This window comes from Bombus bifarius, unplaced genomic scaffold, assembly GCF_011952205.1.
Source record: "Bombus bifarius isolate JDL3187 unplaced genomic scaffold, Bbif_JDL3187 scf7180000007977, whole genome shotgun sequence".
In the NCBI taxonomy this organism is placed as follows: Eukaryota; Metazoa; Arthropoda; class Insecta; order Hymenoptera; family Apidae; genus Bombus; species Bombus bifarius.
In genome coordinates this window covers 2715288-2733670 of record NW_022884362.1, presented here as the reverse complement: position 1 = coordinate 2733670, position 18383 = coordinate 2715288, and the positions used below count along the sequence as shown (strand labels likewise).

General features: G+C 36.1%; 1 protein-coding gene across 1 annotated transcript in view; it reads left to right on the top strand.

Moving 5' to 3' along the window:
- LOC117204239 (ras-GEF domain-containing family member 1B-like) overlaps positions 1-18383 on the top strand; it is a 232626-nt gene that overhangs the window by 174160 nt on the left and 40083 nt on the right. The window contains exons 4-5 of the mRNA XM_033441445.1: positions 12321-12530; positions 13405-13665. Of these exons, the coding sequence (XP_033297336.1) occupies positions 12321-12530; positions 13405-13665 (471 nt within the window). The remainder of the gene's footprint in view (positions 1-12320; positions 12531-13404; positions 13666-18383) is intronic.

Sequence of the window (18383 nt, the reverse complement as noted above, 5' to 3'; positions counted from 1 at the left end):
AAACAAAAGAGCTATAAGTAGATTGTGATTGCTGTTTCTTGTAGTCTTCAGCTATAATTACACACTAAGTACTTAACTTTTTTTCGTAATGTCCTTTGCTATAAATGTATGAACGTGCTCTCTATTACTTTCTATTGTATTGTAACAGAAATTAAAAAAGTGAGATCTGGATTAGCGTACACTATACTTGTACTTATACTTATTTCAATATATTTTTGTTTCTATTACAAATTCATCCACTCGTTCCTCTATCAGTCAACCTCAACATAATCGGAACTTCTCATGAAAATACGTGAAAAATTTGCAAAAAGTCGGGATAATTTTTGGTATAAATAAATTAGTAATAAATATCATATATTAATAAGAAGAAAATCATATTTATTGCATTTCAAATATTTAACATTTTTATACAAAATCTATCTGGAAGAGTAAAGAATCGGAAACTTGGAAATACCATCGAACAACTTGCTAAGAAATTTTTTATCGAACCACCTTATCGAAATGTACGGGAAGTTTGTTAGTTCTGAATAAGTACATGAGTAACATACGTAATTTGAGTTGGCGAAACTTCGCTATGAGCAGACTTAGGCGCGCTGATTTGCATCGATTTTTCAATTTTCCGCGGTCACATCTGTCGTATTTCCATAATTCGTATTTATACGAGCAGAATATCTCGTCTGCGCGTTTCCTCCCGGCGTGTTTCTCGTTTCACTTTGGTACAAGCAATAAGAGGCTATCTTTTATATCGTCTTCCCGCGAGTTTCCGCGGAAGCGTACGAGAAAGCACGGAAAGTTACAATTTCACGTTCAATCTGCAACTCGCGCTGTTTACACGCGCACCGTGCTTATGAAGTGGGACGTTAACTTAGAACGTCATGTTGCCTTGATTTTCCATGTGCCAGTTTACGGTTACTTCTGAAAGTTATGCATCGATTCTTTATTGTCGCTGCCAAATTTATTTCAATCTATAAAAGATATCTTTTATAAACATCTTATTGCTTAATCATCGTATTCTAAATATTTAACGTGCTGTCATTTGCACAAAGGTTAAAGACATCCTTAACTCGAGCTCCTCACATAATCCAATTAATTTCAACGAGGACAAAGTTACACATTTCCTGTCTTCATCGCACAAATACAAATGTTTACCAGCAAGAGACGCGTTTACCTCGATGAAAAAGGAAATGATTTACGGTTTTCCTGCCCGTGCTCTTTCTATGCATTTTAATCGCATTCCGCGACATTTAAAAGCAAAAGGAGAGTAAGTATGGTGGAACATGAGAGGATTGGAAGTTGGTAGACGCACGATGTAACAACGAAAGAGTGTTGAACGTTTTATTAAGCCGGATGTATAGAAACCACCGCACGAAAGGGTCGAGGGTTTGGAAGGAGTGGGAAAGCATGCTGTTAGCGCGGTGCAATGAAATGAATAGAAAAGAAAGGAAGACTCAACGTGGTATAACAAAGGATCCAGGCAGTGTGGCTCTGAATTTGCCCTTCTGAACCTCTCCCACCATTGTTTACCCCCATTTTCCTCGCCCAATGCTCGCTATTTTCTTTTTTCTTCTGTCTCTCTCTCTCTCTTTTTCGGTCTGGCTCTATGTCTTCGTCGTGCATAATGTAGAAAACGTTGGAAAATGCTCACCAGTTCCGTGTCCATTTCTGCCCCTGGTGAATTCAAAGGCGATCGCGGGTTCATTTTATTAAAACGCTAACGCTAAATATTAAACAGCGACGACTTAGCCGCGTTACATTGTATTGCACTGCGAGTAAAGGTTAAGTAGAACGCAAATTTTATTCTACGAATGGCTGTTTAGGGAGGAGGGGATGTATAGAGGGTGGTTCGTAATACATGGCACAAATGGGATCAAGGAAATTATATGACTGGAGGCGAAACTTAAATTGGAAGTTTCATTTTTGAGAAAATCGGGTTTAAAAACCTGACAAGTACACGCGTAGTTGATCAATTTCCAATTGGACAAGAGTGGACAATTGGATGGGGACATTCGACATATGCGAAAGTTGAAACGAGTCAGAAAATTTGTCAAGTAGACGCGCGCTGGACTAATTTTTTATTCAACACGGACGAATTCTAGTTTCTACTTCTGTCTATTGGAAAATTAAATAAATCCACGTAAATCTGCCGGGTTTTCGAACTTAATTTTTTTCGAAAATGAAGCCATCGATTTTGTCATTTTTGAATGTAGCTTTATTTCGATAAGTTTTATTCTTTGAGATGTTTTCGAAAATATTTTCTACTTTCCCTACTTTCTTCGTATCGACGACAATTTTTACGATGACTTCCGACTATGCTCCGATGTTTTATTTTATCGAACACCAAAGCAGTCTTTCTTTTTTAATATTGTTACTTATGATATTTTTAATTTTGTTTAATTTTTTTAATGACAATTTTAATTTTAATTTCCTTGCGTACAAATAACTTCACGTAACTTTATAAATTAAACGTAATTGAAAAATGTCCCGAATATTTCTATGGTCTTTGGAGCTGAATAAGATTGAAGTTGAAGTATAAAGTTAAGAACACTTTGCGTACGAGACAATTTGATTACAAACGTGTTGCACTTTGTAATAAACGAAGTTATAATTAAACTGTTAAATGCTTGATGTTTTTCACATAGGAAGTTCACAGAGATTTCGTAATTTATATTCTTGTTAAAGAAGTTCGGCGAATATCAAGGTAAATTACGCGTTAACAATTTTTAATCGTCCGAACTCACCGGCTCCCCCAGAGTTTAATTAAAGAATAAATAACTTTTCACTCTGGTTCTCACGTAAATTAATTGCAACAACGGTTAATTAAACACGGTCTCTTGACGAGTGGTCCCTTTTACTTTACTAGGAGATTAAGCGCGGTTGTTGATTATTTTCTTCGCCACCGTGCCATTTTCCTTTACTTCCCGTAACTTAAGCCTCTCAGAATGCTAAATTACTTTAACAGTGGTATCTGAAATATTCAATTTGTAAGGCACATTCAGTTACATTTCATCTATAAGAAAATATTTCTGTTTCAAACAGTTGCGTAGAAGTTTCATCGGTTGATAAGAAACTCCTGCAATTAGAGTTATACAATTTTACGTCTGAATAAATATACTGAAATAATTCTTAAATATATTACATAATATAGAATAATTAGGATACTTGAAAACGTAAAACAATTCGACAACAGGAAACGAGGCAATTGCAAACAAATATTTACGCTAAATTCTTCTTTTTACATTCAAAGTCTACCGCCAAATATTTTCTATCAAGAAGAAATTAAAGTGAAAGCTATTTTTTGAAAACACACGCGAAACAAGCGAAAGAAGAAACCTTGATCCATGTCAAAATTTCGAACATTAACATTTCCCAAAAATCGTTGTAAATGTATCATATTTCCATGAAAATACTATATAAATTGGTTGTTTTGAGCATCCTAGCAGTTCCAGTGTTAATAAATGATCGCTATAATATAATATTTGAGGATATATGGAAATAACAAGTGAAATTGTAGTTTAAAAAATGTTGTAACATACTATTAATAAAAACGATACAAGTTTCATTCAAACGTCAGTTCTCCATCAGGATTCCAGCTACGTGGCTGTTAGCCTTCGCAAGTGGTATCGTTGGTAGAGCGATAAGATGGACGTTTAAAATTCCATTAAGTTGCTGCAAAGAAAGTACGATAAGATTAGTGGACAAAGGGCCCGGCACATGATCCTGGACGAAATTTTCCTAGTCGCGCTATCGCTATCCAGCTCGTAAACTGCAATCTCTGCCGGGCGTCGTTTCGTATTTTCCAGCGTCGCTGCTGGAAAATTTGTTATCGTGATCACTTGCACCCTCGTTCCATCCAATTTCGCCGGAATAGAAGCACGGCTGACCTCCTTGAAATGAAAGGGACGCCCATCGCGAGCGATTCGTGTCGCTATACTATCGCTGAAATCGCGAACATACACGGCTTTACAATCCTTACATCTGGCAGTTACGTCACGCTGATATAATGACGCGACAGAAGTGGCAAACTCGGTAACTCTACGGCATATCGCAAGTGCCGTAGACTAAGCACTTTTGTTACAAATGCAGTTAATATAAATCAACGTCGTTAGTACGTAAAATATAGAATCTGAGGTTGGCTATTAAAAGCTATCGCTCAGAGTTTAGTTTATTTTTATTATCGTTTTTAATTTTCCACCTTGAACTTCCATTTTAACTAACTGTTCGTTTTAAGCGTCCAATTAGTTTTGTCTCGGTGTAACGTACACATCGGTAAATATATCAATTTGTAATTTATTACGAGTTAATTCCAGAAAAGTAATTTGACATGTCAATTCTATTAAATTAGAATAAAATTTGCTAAAGTACTATATACGACGATTTATGTGGAATTGCGAGAAATGAGTAGCTAATGAATCATTGAACGTCTCAGAACTTGGACAGTCCTCTTAGGACCTCGCACACATCTTGATAACTGCGAGGTTATCAAATAGCGCAGGTCAACGGAGAGACTGGTCCCGCGGGAAAGGAAACCTCGTGTCTACGAATTACTCCTGTCATGGATTTACGACTCATCTATCGTGACTAAGTGCGCAGGCACTAGGTTTCAGAAGTTCATATAGTTCGTAAAAATAATCGAAACGTTAAATTCATAAATGGAATCAAACGATAACTTAATCTAATTTATCAATTTCCACATGAGCATATTTTTTAAAGCAGTAACTAATAGTCTTTCAAATTCCAGCAGATTACCTGTGATATCACTTGAAATTGAATCATTCATTCTTGTCATTATCACTCACCTGTACATAATGAACTCAGTCCTTTTCTCAATACTTCGCTGTTTAAAAACGAAGTCCGGCAAAATACATATAAATCGCTCTCTTTTTATATCCGGAGGATCCACGAAGCAATAAAGTTTACAATCTTTCCGCGCGCGCAACCTCACGCGATAGTGATCTCTTCGCTTGAGCTTTTGCAAGCTCAGCTTGGGTACGTTTGCGTGGCGAGCAGCTTTTCATAAAGTCTACCCGTAAATTTCGCGCTCGCCTGAAGTTGTCTGTATCAACGACACACTGCATCGGTAGATTTTGTTGTCTCGTTTGATCGACGCTTTGTTCTATGCGGCTGATTTATTATACCAGGTTATCCCATAAGTAATGAGGTTCTTTTGATATATAGTGGATGGTCGAAAATAAATGATGAGAGTATAAGAGACATTTCAATATGCTAAAATGAGAGCGAAATAAACAACGTAACATTGAACAGGCTATTATTTCTAAAAGTTCGTCTGAAAGCTGTCATATTAGTTGTGACAATAACTGATGTTGTGGCAAAAGATCAACTAAAATACCATTGCGGCTGAGAAAATTTTTTTGGATAATAATTGATAAATAAAGCCTGAAATTCAATTATCTCATTTTTCATTGTGTTTTTATTTCGTCTTATAGAAACACCACCTTAAATATTCGTAACATCTTCGACTGAACATGCATATTAGATACAAATAAACAACTATCACTATCGATAACTGTCAGTGGCGTACTCCTCCTCTTAGAGAGAACTTTCGCAGAAATAACTAATATTCGGATCGTAATATTAATGACTTTCTACTGCAACGAGCACATCGCACACGATAACCGAAACATTGCTGAAACTTCTTTCTAACAGTCTTCAACGATCGAAAACTCATTTTCACTCTTCGCTAGTAAAATAGCTGTGCAGCGAAACTCAAACATAGAATCGCAACTTCCACTACATCGATCAAAACCTTAACGCGTCTATTCGTGATATGTTACCATATTTTCTTATTTCTCTACTCTTTCTCTTTATCGCTGTCTCCAAGCTACAAAATGTCATCGACGATCGATGATCCAATTCATATTGAAAAGTTTCCATTTTACTAGATAGTTGGAAACGAGACGATCAATTTTTTCTCTAAATGATTTGAAATAAGTATTGTACATAATAATACACTAAATTTTGGGTAATTCTACACATTTATAAAATTATCCATTTTATATACAACTAATTAATATCGGGAACCAAAAATTCATCCTCGTAATTCCAGCGTTCCTCGAGTGCTCGAGTTCTTCGAATTTCTCGATCAGTTAATTTCTAAAACTCTCGTTTCCATTTTCAGTTCGGTTAACCTTTTATCTTTTACCGCTGTATTTTTCTCGCGAGAGTTTTCTCAAAATAAAGAAAAAGAAAAAAGAAAACGAGCTCTAATGGATTCCATCAGGCTAGATAAATTTCGCCGGAGCTCTCAAAGAATCTTCATTATTTCGCGATCACTTATTACCAGCGCTTCAGCTTTCGTTCTCGAGGGCAACGCGCATCAACCAGGTGAATCTATCTCCATTCTCGATCTTCTCCGACGGTTGATTGTCTTTCGACCTAGCGGGAAATAACGCCGGAACCCGGATGACTTTGACGGTTTCTAATCCGCTCGTCTCGCCTAGAAATGAAATTTTCTCGCTACACGACGCTCCTTGCTCCCTGCTGAGCACCTCGAATCGCTAAACGAATTCAAAATTGTGGCACGCCGTCGTCGTTCAAAGAACTTGCATGGAACGCATGTCGGCAAACGTGTCTGGATTGGGATTAGTGGATTACTAACGAGATTAATCTTGCGGAGACCGTCTGTGGTTTTTCCCTTGATATATTGAAGGCGTGCTGAACAAAGTTTTACTCGGTAAATATGAAATAGAATATTAATAATCGCATTTAACATTATGGAAATAAAATAATGATACGACAACGATTTAGCATCATAGTTTTATGTATACTTTTTCGCGGCATAATTCTCAATACTCGACAAAATTTCCTTCCCATTGAGTCTTCAATCAGTTTTGTACGAATCTCAGAATTTTTGTTTTCCTTGATTATTAAAAGATCAAAATTGCTATAATTGTTAGGATTGTTTACGGCGGAATGGGTATAGAATTAGTATTAGAATATGAAGGAACAAGGTGAAAAAAATAGAAAAAGCGAGGGACAATACCGGATCGGAACAAAACGACAGAAATGGCGGAAATAACCCGACGATTTCTAGAACGAAAGTTTCCAGTCGTTTGCTTTATTGCCTTCTTAAGACGGAAGTCGTCGTTCGATTATAGCTGTCTTCTAATTACGAAAACTTCCTTATCATTGTTTCGTAGTCTCTTTTTCCCCATAGAAAATGTAGCATTTGTTTCCTCGGGATTGAACGTTAGAATTGAACGAGTTTCTTTCAGAAGAATTACAGGAAGTATTATGTAAATTTTACTGTAAATTTGTTATTAGAGTTTCGAGTATAACAGATGCTAACGCATGGCATAAGTAATCGTAAATTCTAAAATACTGTTGAAAATGACAACGTGAGTTCGTGCTCGCCATCCATATGCAGATGCGTTAGTTATAAGAAATAGTAACTAGAGGATGATCCTAGTTACAATCGATAGATGTAATCGATAGGCTTAAGATGCCTTTTTGTTTTTATCCCTTTTTTTGTAAGCGCATGCAATAAAGGTTTTTTGGTTCAGAACGGTGTGATAGATTTATCCATTCAATAAAATAATAACTATTCTGATTTTACCTCTGTGTATAGAAATAACAACAATAAATAGTAAATTAAGACTCATAATAAATGTCAGTAAATTAAATTCTATAGAAAATCAACAAATATTCGTAACATTATTATCCTCTTTTCCTATTTATGAAGTTGACTAGTATATCTTCTGACAAACTCATATACAGTGTAACTCGTATTAATATTCTGGTACCACGATATGCGCAACATTAATCTTGTACACATTTGCTTTTAATACGTTTGTTTTCATATGTTAAAGTAAATATTTCATTTGATAGAAACATACATTTTACTGAGTCGAGCAATAAATCTATTCTCTTTTTATTAATACACATATTTCGCAGAAAGTCATAAAAATTGTCTAAAAAAAATATAAAGATACACGAATCTGAATTTATAAAAAGAATGGGATAAATAAATTACTCGCTGATTAGATAAATTTTACATAAGAATAACGACACCTGATGTACATTTTTAGGAAAACATAAACAAACGTACTACTCGACCAATTTATCTAACGCGTGTACTTGTTCCAAAGAAGAAAGAATAACCAAACGAAATAATTCTCCAATTTCATGAAATATCCAAACATTAATGCTAGTCACTGTAGCCTTATCGTTAACTTATTCCAGGCTATTCCCATGTCTGGACGCAAAACGAGGCGCAAAACAAAAGCGGTTTAAACACGGGCGAGAAAGAGGAAAGGAGAAACGGTGTCTGGCAGGCGGGAAGCAGGATCGATGACGAAAACAAAAACGAACGGCCGCAGCCTGTAGAAGCTCGGATAGTCCGGTGACGTTGGAATGTTTTATAACGGGTGGACCGTGCGTTTTCTTCGTCCCGCCGAGCCACGTTTTCTCCTCGCCTTTCTCCTTTCTTCCCCTTTTATCTTTCTTTCTTCTTTTTTCTTTTTTTCGGACAGAAGCGACGCTAGATTCCTGACGCTGAATGGCTGCGATTGTTACAGCGACGACAAAAGTTTAGCTAAAACGCGGCCAGACCCGGTTTCGCGGATTTGTTTTCCCGGTTTCTTTTGCGATTAAACGCGCACCGCAATTGTCCGGTTTCTTGAAAAAGAGCCAGCCTCCTCCTAAGTGAGGTATACTCCGTGCGTCATTGCATAGCCTTGGCGCATGGAACGATTAGCACGAGGTACGCGGTAATTGTTTCGTAGAAGCCCGGAAAGAGTGAATGAGGAAACAGTGAATGAGAAGCGAGTACCTCGATGAATTTCAGACGAGTTCCTAACAGAATTGGATCGATTATTTGAAGTTCTAGTTCTTTCTGTGTTATTCTTGCAATTGAAAGTGTTTTTCATTAGGTGTATAGATTAACTCGATGCCTTTAAGTCTGTTTGATATGACGTATAAGAGGAAATCATCTTAGTTCCAAGTTATTCTTCTATTATTCATTAAAATCCTATTCTTTTAGAGCGATTCAATATTTATTTATAAATTAAAAAGGAACGTTATTTGAACTCCTTAGCATCTTTTGTGCTCCCACTGCTCGCAATTTTTTTATTGCTGTGGCACGTTATAATAGTATCTAAATTGTAATTGTAATACGATACATTAAATGTAAATTAATATTCTTTAATTATTTTCTCGTGAACGTAGAATACTTGAAATAAAGGAAAATACGTATTTTAATAATAATAAATTTTACAGAAATCTTAAATTTAGTTACATTTAATTGAGAATTATAAGAAATATTTTAATTTCTACTTGCAATTTGTTGCATACTGCTTATTATTCATATTCTTTTGTGTTTCATATATATTTTGACAAATATTTCAACAATTCTAAACACGAGTATGGAAATAAGATGCTTTTTATAGCTCACAAATACATAAAAAAAATCCTAATGCGTACATTTCATCATTTCCTTCTTCAATTCGTTTGAAGACCTTTAGAAGATAATGTGATCTCGTGAAATCATCATCTTTGTAATTCCTTGGAAATTTATGCTCTTCTATTTTGAAATTATACCTCTATTCTCTCTTCGCATCGCTGATTTCATTTAACTTCAATTTACTATTTAGAACCATTTACTGTACCACGAGCTGCAATTATCCAAGATAGAACTAGGAAAAAACTTTGCAAGATTTTCTATCGCGTGACATCGTGGTTCATTTGCAGTCGATGAATCGAGTTAAACTCTGCGGAAGCGTAAATTTCGAATAGAAACGGTAAGTTTTTCGTCGAACCAGATCCTCAGGGTGAACCTCTCCTCCTTTTTTCCCTTCTTCGCGATTCCTCGTCGATGGCAAGTTTACGAGGGAGGAATTTTACCCCGTCAATACTGTATTAGCCCGCGATAAGTTTAAGCCATTTGAATCCTCAGCGAGTTGGCTGGGCTTTACCTAGCCGGTTCGCGCAACTTTAATGGCTCGCAGATTTAACAGGACACAGGTAGAAACTTTGTTCCAGGACCGAATGAAAAGCTCCAGGCATTCGACTGTCCCTCTACCGAAACGAATTTCTGATTTCGTACACGTACCAACTTCGAAAAGTTTCTGTCGTTACACTGTTCCGTTGAAGCTTCGCGAACATTAAAAGGAACGACCAAGTCGGATGGCCATCTCGAAAGCATGATAATCTTACAGAAAACGGTATATCATAATCAAGATAATCGTGTGAAAATAGTATTCTGACAGGGTTATTGTAATTTACACAGTAGTTTATAAAAGTATTTAGATTATCATTGATTAATTGCAATTGTGAATTTTTATGCATTTATGGATTTAAAGAATATCGAGTTATAACGTTTAGTAGGTGAAAAATATGTTTGCGAAGGTCCTCATTTCCGAATTATGGTCACAAAAATTTGAATCTACGTAAATATCAGCAGTCTATCATCACCATCGTAGAAAGATTTCGTAATTATGGCACGTATGTCACACGAATTCTTCTTTTCTCAAACTTCATTGTAGCATACATCTTCTAATAAATGCATCGAATTTGAAATCTTCTTAAAATATCGAAATATATGAGAACTTAAACACATTGTACAAGTTGATAAGAAAATTAAAATTAGACGTATTTCTATTAATTTTTCCAAAAATACCAGAAGGAAATATTATAAAAAGAATAATCGAAGAACCGAGCCGAATGTTACTATTACACGTTGTTAGTTCGAGAGCTTTCGAAAAAGAATCAGATTTTCATTCATCGTTACTTCTTACTTTAAGAGTATCATAAAGTGAGATATTTATGCGACTATAAAGTTACAAAATATGGCTTTGGGCCTCCGTTGGCTCCGTTCCTGATGTTGAAATTCGCGCGAAAATCGCGCCTGTAAAATTTCAACGATTATTACATCGCGCTTAGTCCGTCCCAATAACGAATCGTCGGAAATCAGTTTCATGGACCGTCTCTGTGTGATTCAAACGAATTTAAATCCTACCTACGCTTCCCGTGAAATATCGGTTTAACGACATTATCGAGCGACTGCGTATTTCCTCTGCAATGAAATCCGGCTTTATGCATCAGCATATTTAATCGACAGACGACGACGTTACGTTAATTAATATGTCTGCTAATAACGTATTAATCTATCGTTAAATAGCGCTTCGACAAGAATTAACACGATACAAACTATCATTTGATGATTTGTGAATCGTTTATGAAACGGATTGCTTTATTACTTATTCGAGGATTACGCGAGAATATACAAACTTACAACTTCGAATATTTTTCTTTATCAATAACGTAGATATGGGAAGCAACGAATTAAATTTATACTTATTAGATTATTAGAGGATTATTGTTAGAAACGCTTAAAATCTTTATATGCGCGTATAACAAAATATTCGACTAACATTTGATTTTATCCACAGTTTTCTCAATTTACAGATCTGTTAACATTCGTATCAATTTCCTTCCAGTCTCCTAAATAAATATAAGTGGTGACAAAAGAGTTATATGTGCCATTATTGGAACTCACGAGCATTTTCCGCTATTTCTACGATATTTCGTTGGTATCGATCTCTATGTATTTTAAGCAAACAAAAGTTAAAATACTGCGTAGCTGGAATGTAGAGGATTAATCTTTTACAGCAGTTGAATTTGGCAAATATCCCAAAAGAACTGAAAAGCTGCTGATCATGTGTGAGTTTTGCAACGTCATCTCGCTTTAACGGGCTGATTCTGGTTAAATCCTAGACTTTCCTATTTGCTTTTGAAAGAACAGGAACGAATTCCAGAATAAATTAATCTGTTTTCGAGATTCGCATATGATACGTGTTATTTATTACGAGATTCATATTTCCTATTGAATTCCTAATAATAGTATAAATTATTTCATAATATACATTATACATAATTGCCAAATTATTGCTCTGTTATATCATATAGCCGGTAATGTTATTAACATGTTGATTAACATATTTGTTCGTGTAAGTTGCAATTTGTACGTGCAATTAATATTGTCAATCGACAAATGTAAATTACGTTGAAACATGTAATACTTAATAAAATGCTCAAGCAAATCAGACAAGTTTTTTCCAGTAATAATCGATTTATTTATTACTTCATTATTACAATCGCTGTATTTATATAATTACATTATACTTTACATACTTTATACATCAAACCATTTATATCAAAAATTCAATAACCCTCGCGATATTTTAATTCCAAACGAAAAATTAATGTTCCTTCTCGCAGCTCAAAGTAAATTTACCGCCGTGAAAGTTCATAGAGGCGCCTTAGAGTAATCACGATCAATTAACCAGACTCGTGTTTCATTTCAGGCTCTGGTCTATCGAGACGGGAACCTGGTGTCGGGCTCACTGGAAGCCTTGGTACAGCATATGGTACCCACCGAAGAATATTATCCCGATCGGGCGTACCTCTTCGCCTTTTTGCTGAGCGCCAGACTCTTCATCAAGCCGCACGAGCTCCTGGGCGAGGTCTGCGCCCTCTGCGAGCATCAGCAAAACCTGACTGGAGATAGTGGCAAGGTGAGCCACGAATGCAACCGTCCCACAAAAGCCCACCAAGAACCTTCCGGGCGTGCACTTTACGGCCACCGCGTGCATTATCGTTTCATCGTCTCGCAAGCTCGACCCCCTTTTCGCATTCACCCCCTCGGAGAATCACCCTGGCACGCTCGCTCTCGTTCCAGTTGTAATAACGAGCACGCGTATCCAGGCCAGAAATGTTTCGCTCGCAAATGAATTTCCACCCTGACGATTCTTCTCTTTTCTTCTTGTTTAGCTGCTGTCTTCTGCTTTAGTATCTTTACTGATATTTTTACCCGATTTTATTTTTTTCGGCTTCTTCTATAATTTAAAGTTATGTTCTTTTGCACTTGGCACTTTTTAGTATTTTAGTCTTTTTCATTGTGCATTCTCTTCAGTATGTTCAGGGTGGAAGAGATTCGGATGTTCAAATGTCATGGTGGTTTCTTATTTTACGGTGATTTGCATTATTCTTTGAGCGGGATTTACTTACTGGTGAAACATGTACTATCGTCTTATTATTATCATCTTTGTCTGTGCCTTGTATAATCTACATTTGCGAAGGAAATAATTATGGATATGCAATATTTGATATAACGCGGTATAGTTAACTTATCGAAGCAAAAATAACAGAATCACATTAAATAGCAAAAGATGTAAAACGCTAATAAGTTCACACAATTTGTATCGCTTCGCAATCTCTGAAGGGTCCCAAGTTTTCGAAAGTTCTGAAAGATTCGTTGGGCACGTGCATTCTGTGGCGTTCCAATTTCCGCATCTCATCTAAAACTTGTTTGGCAACGCATGTACGAGCAAGTGAACTAATAAAAAGGGAGGAAGTGGAACCGGTTGGAATCTGTCTGGCGTGTTCCAGGAACGTCTGCAACGTTTCGTGCCACGACTGGTGCAGCTGCTAGCCGAATGGACAGAAACATTCCCGTACGATTTCCGGGACGAGAGGGTGATGGGCCACGTCAGGTCCATCACGCAGAAGGTCGCTGCGGTCGACGCTGCGGCCAGGCAGGAAGTTTCGGCATTGCTGCAAAACTTGCTGCTTAGACTGACGGCCCTGGAGAGGTACGAGGAGGGTTTGGCTAGACTGGCGACCGAGGCAACGACAGAGCAACTTTCACAGGTTTGTATAAATGCGCTAAATATGCGCATTAGTACTGTCCAAGCGAATCGTTGCCCTTTCTTAAACGATCGCTTCATTTGATTCATCGTGTGATTCTGGAAAACTTTGTGATTTATTGCGTAGGAATTTAATTGAACGTTTCGGTATTTCAGAGTCTTGATTGACTTATCTGCCGGCTATAGATCATCCGTCTCTGAGAAGGAACTAAATTTTTGTTATTTTATTACGATATAGTAGAGCATTTTAGAAGTTTTAACATTCGTGTATCTTTAATCGTAAAAAAGGCTTTAACAATCAGATGTACGTGTAGTTAAAAGAAGATTTAAAAGTACAGTACAAAAGAACAGAATGAAAGAGAATTAAATTGTAATTGAGAAGACGCTAGAATAAATTATTAATTACATTCTTAACAATTTTTACATGATCTTTAGAGTTTCCTATATTCTGTGATCGCTATATCATTATGTTATCCGCATAATTTCTTAGACCAGTATAATCGCATCGAGAAAACAGCAAAAGAGACTCACACGTCGAACAACTTTCGTTTGCATCAACTATGCCAAATATTAGATCGTTTAGGCGTACAAACGTTCCAGGAACTTAACCGTATTGATCGAGTTTAACAACGATTACTCGATTAACTGTAACCACGGCGAAGTTCCGGTATAATGAACCGATAATATTCTGTCTATGGTACTTGTTCGATCGGCCGTCCGTTCGTTCCCTGCACCAATTCCGTTCCCGTAACACGGCACTCTTGTTACCGTTTAAATGGCTCGCCCATGTCGTTTGTGCTTATATCGATACCAACGCACTTCTAGCATTTGCATCAGTACCATACACATGTGCTATGGTTATCCAATCGTGTGTAAACGTTTGCATAAGGCGTTCCCGACAAGCATCCCAGAGCTTCTTTTCGAGTATCCATTTAAATCTTGCATTCTAAAAATAGGTACTCTGACAAATCTTTCGTCTTCAATTCGATTAATATTGGAGAAAGTATCGATAATAATACAGAAACTTTTATTGCATTGTCATCTGAAAGTTTAAAATTCAAGTCCATAAGACAGTTTTGAAAGCAAATAACATTATAATTAAATATTAGATGTGTTTTTAACTAATTGAAGATTTAGTAGTTTGTATGGATACGTTTACATTACAATTTACAATGACAATTTACATTTACAGTTAATCTAAACAAACTGCGTAGGTATTCACAAGCTACGTGCAATCTTATTTAAACAAAAATACCTTGAAACATTAATATTATCGTCTACAATAGCTTAATTTCAACCATTCCGTATTTCCACGCACCAAAAACACAATTACTCAAAACAAACATCCACGGCAGAATTACAAGTTCCGCTCGAGATATTCCCAATTCATAATTCTCTAATTTTCCGCTGGAAATTACGAAATAATAAACTTAACGTTCCCCGTTCGGTTCCTTAATCCCAAGAGAAATTTTACTATACGCGCGGTATCATAAATCGAATTTGCGTACACTTTGTACGTGGCCATAGACGCGTCGATGGATGATACTTCTGTCAGTGTTGAGAAAGTAAAATAGCTTCCTTTCCCCGTATCAAGCAATTCCCCGTCAAACTCGATTTTCCAGCCACGTTCTCTCCTTTGACAGACGTTTCAATATTTTCCCGGAGACACGGAGACGCGATACTGATAACATCCTCGAGGGATACGCGCGGATTTCACCTATGCATCATCCCTGTTTATACATGTTATTCGCACGGTGTGCTAATGCACACGTTTCTCATCGTTGTGCACGCACATGGTCTTCTATCCTTCGTACTGTGTATACTAGCAGTACGCGTGCACTTTGCGCAGTTAGGCTAACAGGGTTATGTAGTTTCACCGTCGACATGGGAGACAGTAACTATTCTATTTAATTTGATTACCCCTACGCCTATCTGCCACTGCGTGTAACACCTACTAATAGCTAATTTGCAACTGCATTAGTTAGTTAAATATGCCGGCGTATCGTACATCGGCTAATCAGAACTGAATTGCGTGAGCGCCGACCGCTACAAGCTTCATCGATGATCGTGCGGCCGGAGAAATTACCGCATCCCCAATTGTTTCGTTGTGCGGTTGTCGCTTCCGTTCCGGAAACCTGTTTCGGATACCACTGCCTCCAATTCCTGGTTATGTTACCGTTCGTTCGATATCCTGTGTATGTCTCCATTTCGAGGGGAAATTCCGGGAGATATGTGTAGAGCTGGTTTTTCTGAAACGTCTTGAAATCAGTATCCTTAATGTTTCGTGTAACGCGGAGATAATGATTGCCCATTCTGTTGGATTTTAGTGGCCTTTTTCGTAAATGTTTTTCAAGAAAAACAGACGAATTTTTTTGTAGTTTATACTGATATCTAATGTAACACTGTTTTGCCTTCTAAAAGTGATAGATCTTGTACTACTTTTTATTGGTGCCTTGTGTAGTTTCCAGCATTCTCATTCACAAGTGGAGAAAATAAAGAGTAGAAGAATTTTTTCGCAAAAGATTGTGAAGAATTATAATTTTGATTAAACAGAAATATATTGATTGCTAGAATTTTGCACAAATGTAGCGAAATATTCACTGGCATGCTGGATTGTAATCACGAAAAAAGAAAATAGTATTGATCACGCGTTTGGAACATAATTTTAGTGTATTTAGGAAGATGTTAGGTATTATACTTATTTCTATCTAAACTGCCGTATATTAAGTTGAAAAATTATAATAATCGAATGTTACCAGTGTTTGAATATTCGATATCTTTGATGTCTTGATATTGTAGTGCTTTGTATATGATATCTATGGTATCCAAATAATACAATACCTCGATATCTCCATATGTTAAATTTCTGATAATACTTCGCATTCTGATATTTGATAATCTTGATGCTTTAATGTCTCGATACAGCAGTATATATCACAATTTCTTGATATTTCGATACCTTCAAACCTCGATATCTTGATACTTGATAGCTCGATATAAAGTCCCATGATGTCATATTACTTCAATATCCTAATAACCAATTACAGGTATCCCAATTAGTATTCTAACATGCCCATACGTCGATAGGTACAACAAAAGTTTCAATCAAAAACTGTTGTAAGATTAAGATTTAAAATTATTCTAAAAGCTATTTTTGCATATTTAGAAAGTAACAAGAATGTTAATATATATATATATATATATATATATATATATATATATATATCCTAGAAGTAATTTTGCTATTAAATTTTAATGAAATACTATTCAAAGTTCTTTAGTATCAAGCTCTGTTTATTCAGATTGCTAAATAGTAATAACTGTTACTAGGTAAAAATAAATAATCGTTCGTTTCTAAAATACTTCATCTTCTCGGCGACGAGGCATTAAATGCATATTTTATCATGGACGAATGAATAATAGTGCCGTTCTTTGTGATCAAAGGGAGATAAATTCCCTGCGGCATAATAAATAACATCCTCATCTAAACGCGGATGAAATTGCTCCATTGCCTATCAAAAGTTCCTGGAAATTGTTAAAAGCAGCTTCTTTAACCGGCGATTTTAATATTCCTTCTCTATCATCATCTCGTAATCTGCCTTTTGGTCCCCTGGAAATTGTTACGATAGATATAACGCAGCCTTTTTTCCCCGAGGTGTTCCCTTTATTTGGTAGACATGAAAATATTAATATGAACGCAATTTTCTATATCCACAACGTCAGGAAAAATTAATATTGTATACGTTTAGTGGGTTTTCTCTCACTTCCTTGTTTTTTCTTTCTCTTTCCCTTTCTCTCACTCTACCTTTTTCATAAGGAATATTAAAATCATCAAATACAGAATAAATGTTAAAATTCAGTCACACGTGCAAGGGACATGATTTTTTTGTAAGAAAACGATACAATATGAATTATTCGTATATGTTGAAATTGAATTTGTTAGCTTTCTCTGTGTGAAGTGTGTTATAATGATAAAAATAATTGGAAGAAATATTTTGATACTGGATGGTATTATCTTTAGGTGTATGGCGTCTACTTATCTAACTACATATCTTATTTAATTAATTCTTAATCACATACAATTGTATCTTTGTTACAAACGTGTAACCTGTTAGATTACTTGGTATCTACTAATTTGATTTATTTACTAAATCACTGTATCGAAATAATTATTGGAACATATATCATTATAGAAGCAAAATAATCATATTACAAAAGTTTTCACATTTAATGATACACTAATGTGCTGTTGTTATTTGTACTTATCTCGTGCAATCGAAGTTACAGAAACATTCTAGAATTTCCTTTAAATCGTAGCAAAGAAATACGTCGATTCAACTTTCATAAAGGTATCATCATAAAATGAATCATCGTATAATCTGTAAACATCGGTCACGCGATATCAAGCCACAGAAGATCATCTAATATTCGTGTTTTAAGGTAATGCACCAAATGTTACAAAAAAGTTTTGCCAAGTTGTTACAATGCAACACTTACAATTAGCATTCGCGTCGAAGAAGCAAAAGGTGGTGGTTGAGTAAGGAGAATAAAGAATAATCCAAAGCTTCCAGTAACGTTCCAGCAACTACCTCGTAGAATGGTATTTGCATGGCCGCTTGCATATCTACGGTTTACGTCGGAATTGCATCGAAAATGCAGAAAGTCGGAGCGCAATAAAAATATAACGCGAGCGGAAAGAGAAGAAGAGAGAGGAGAAGAAGC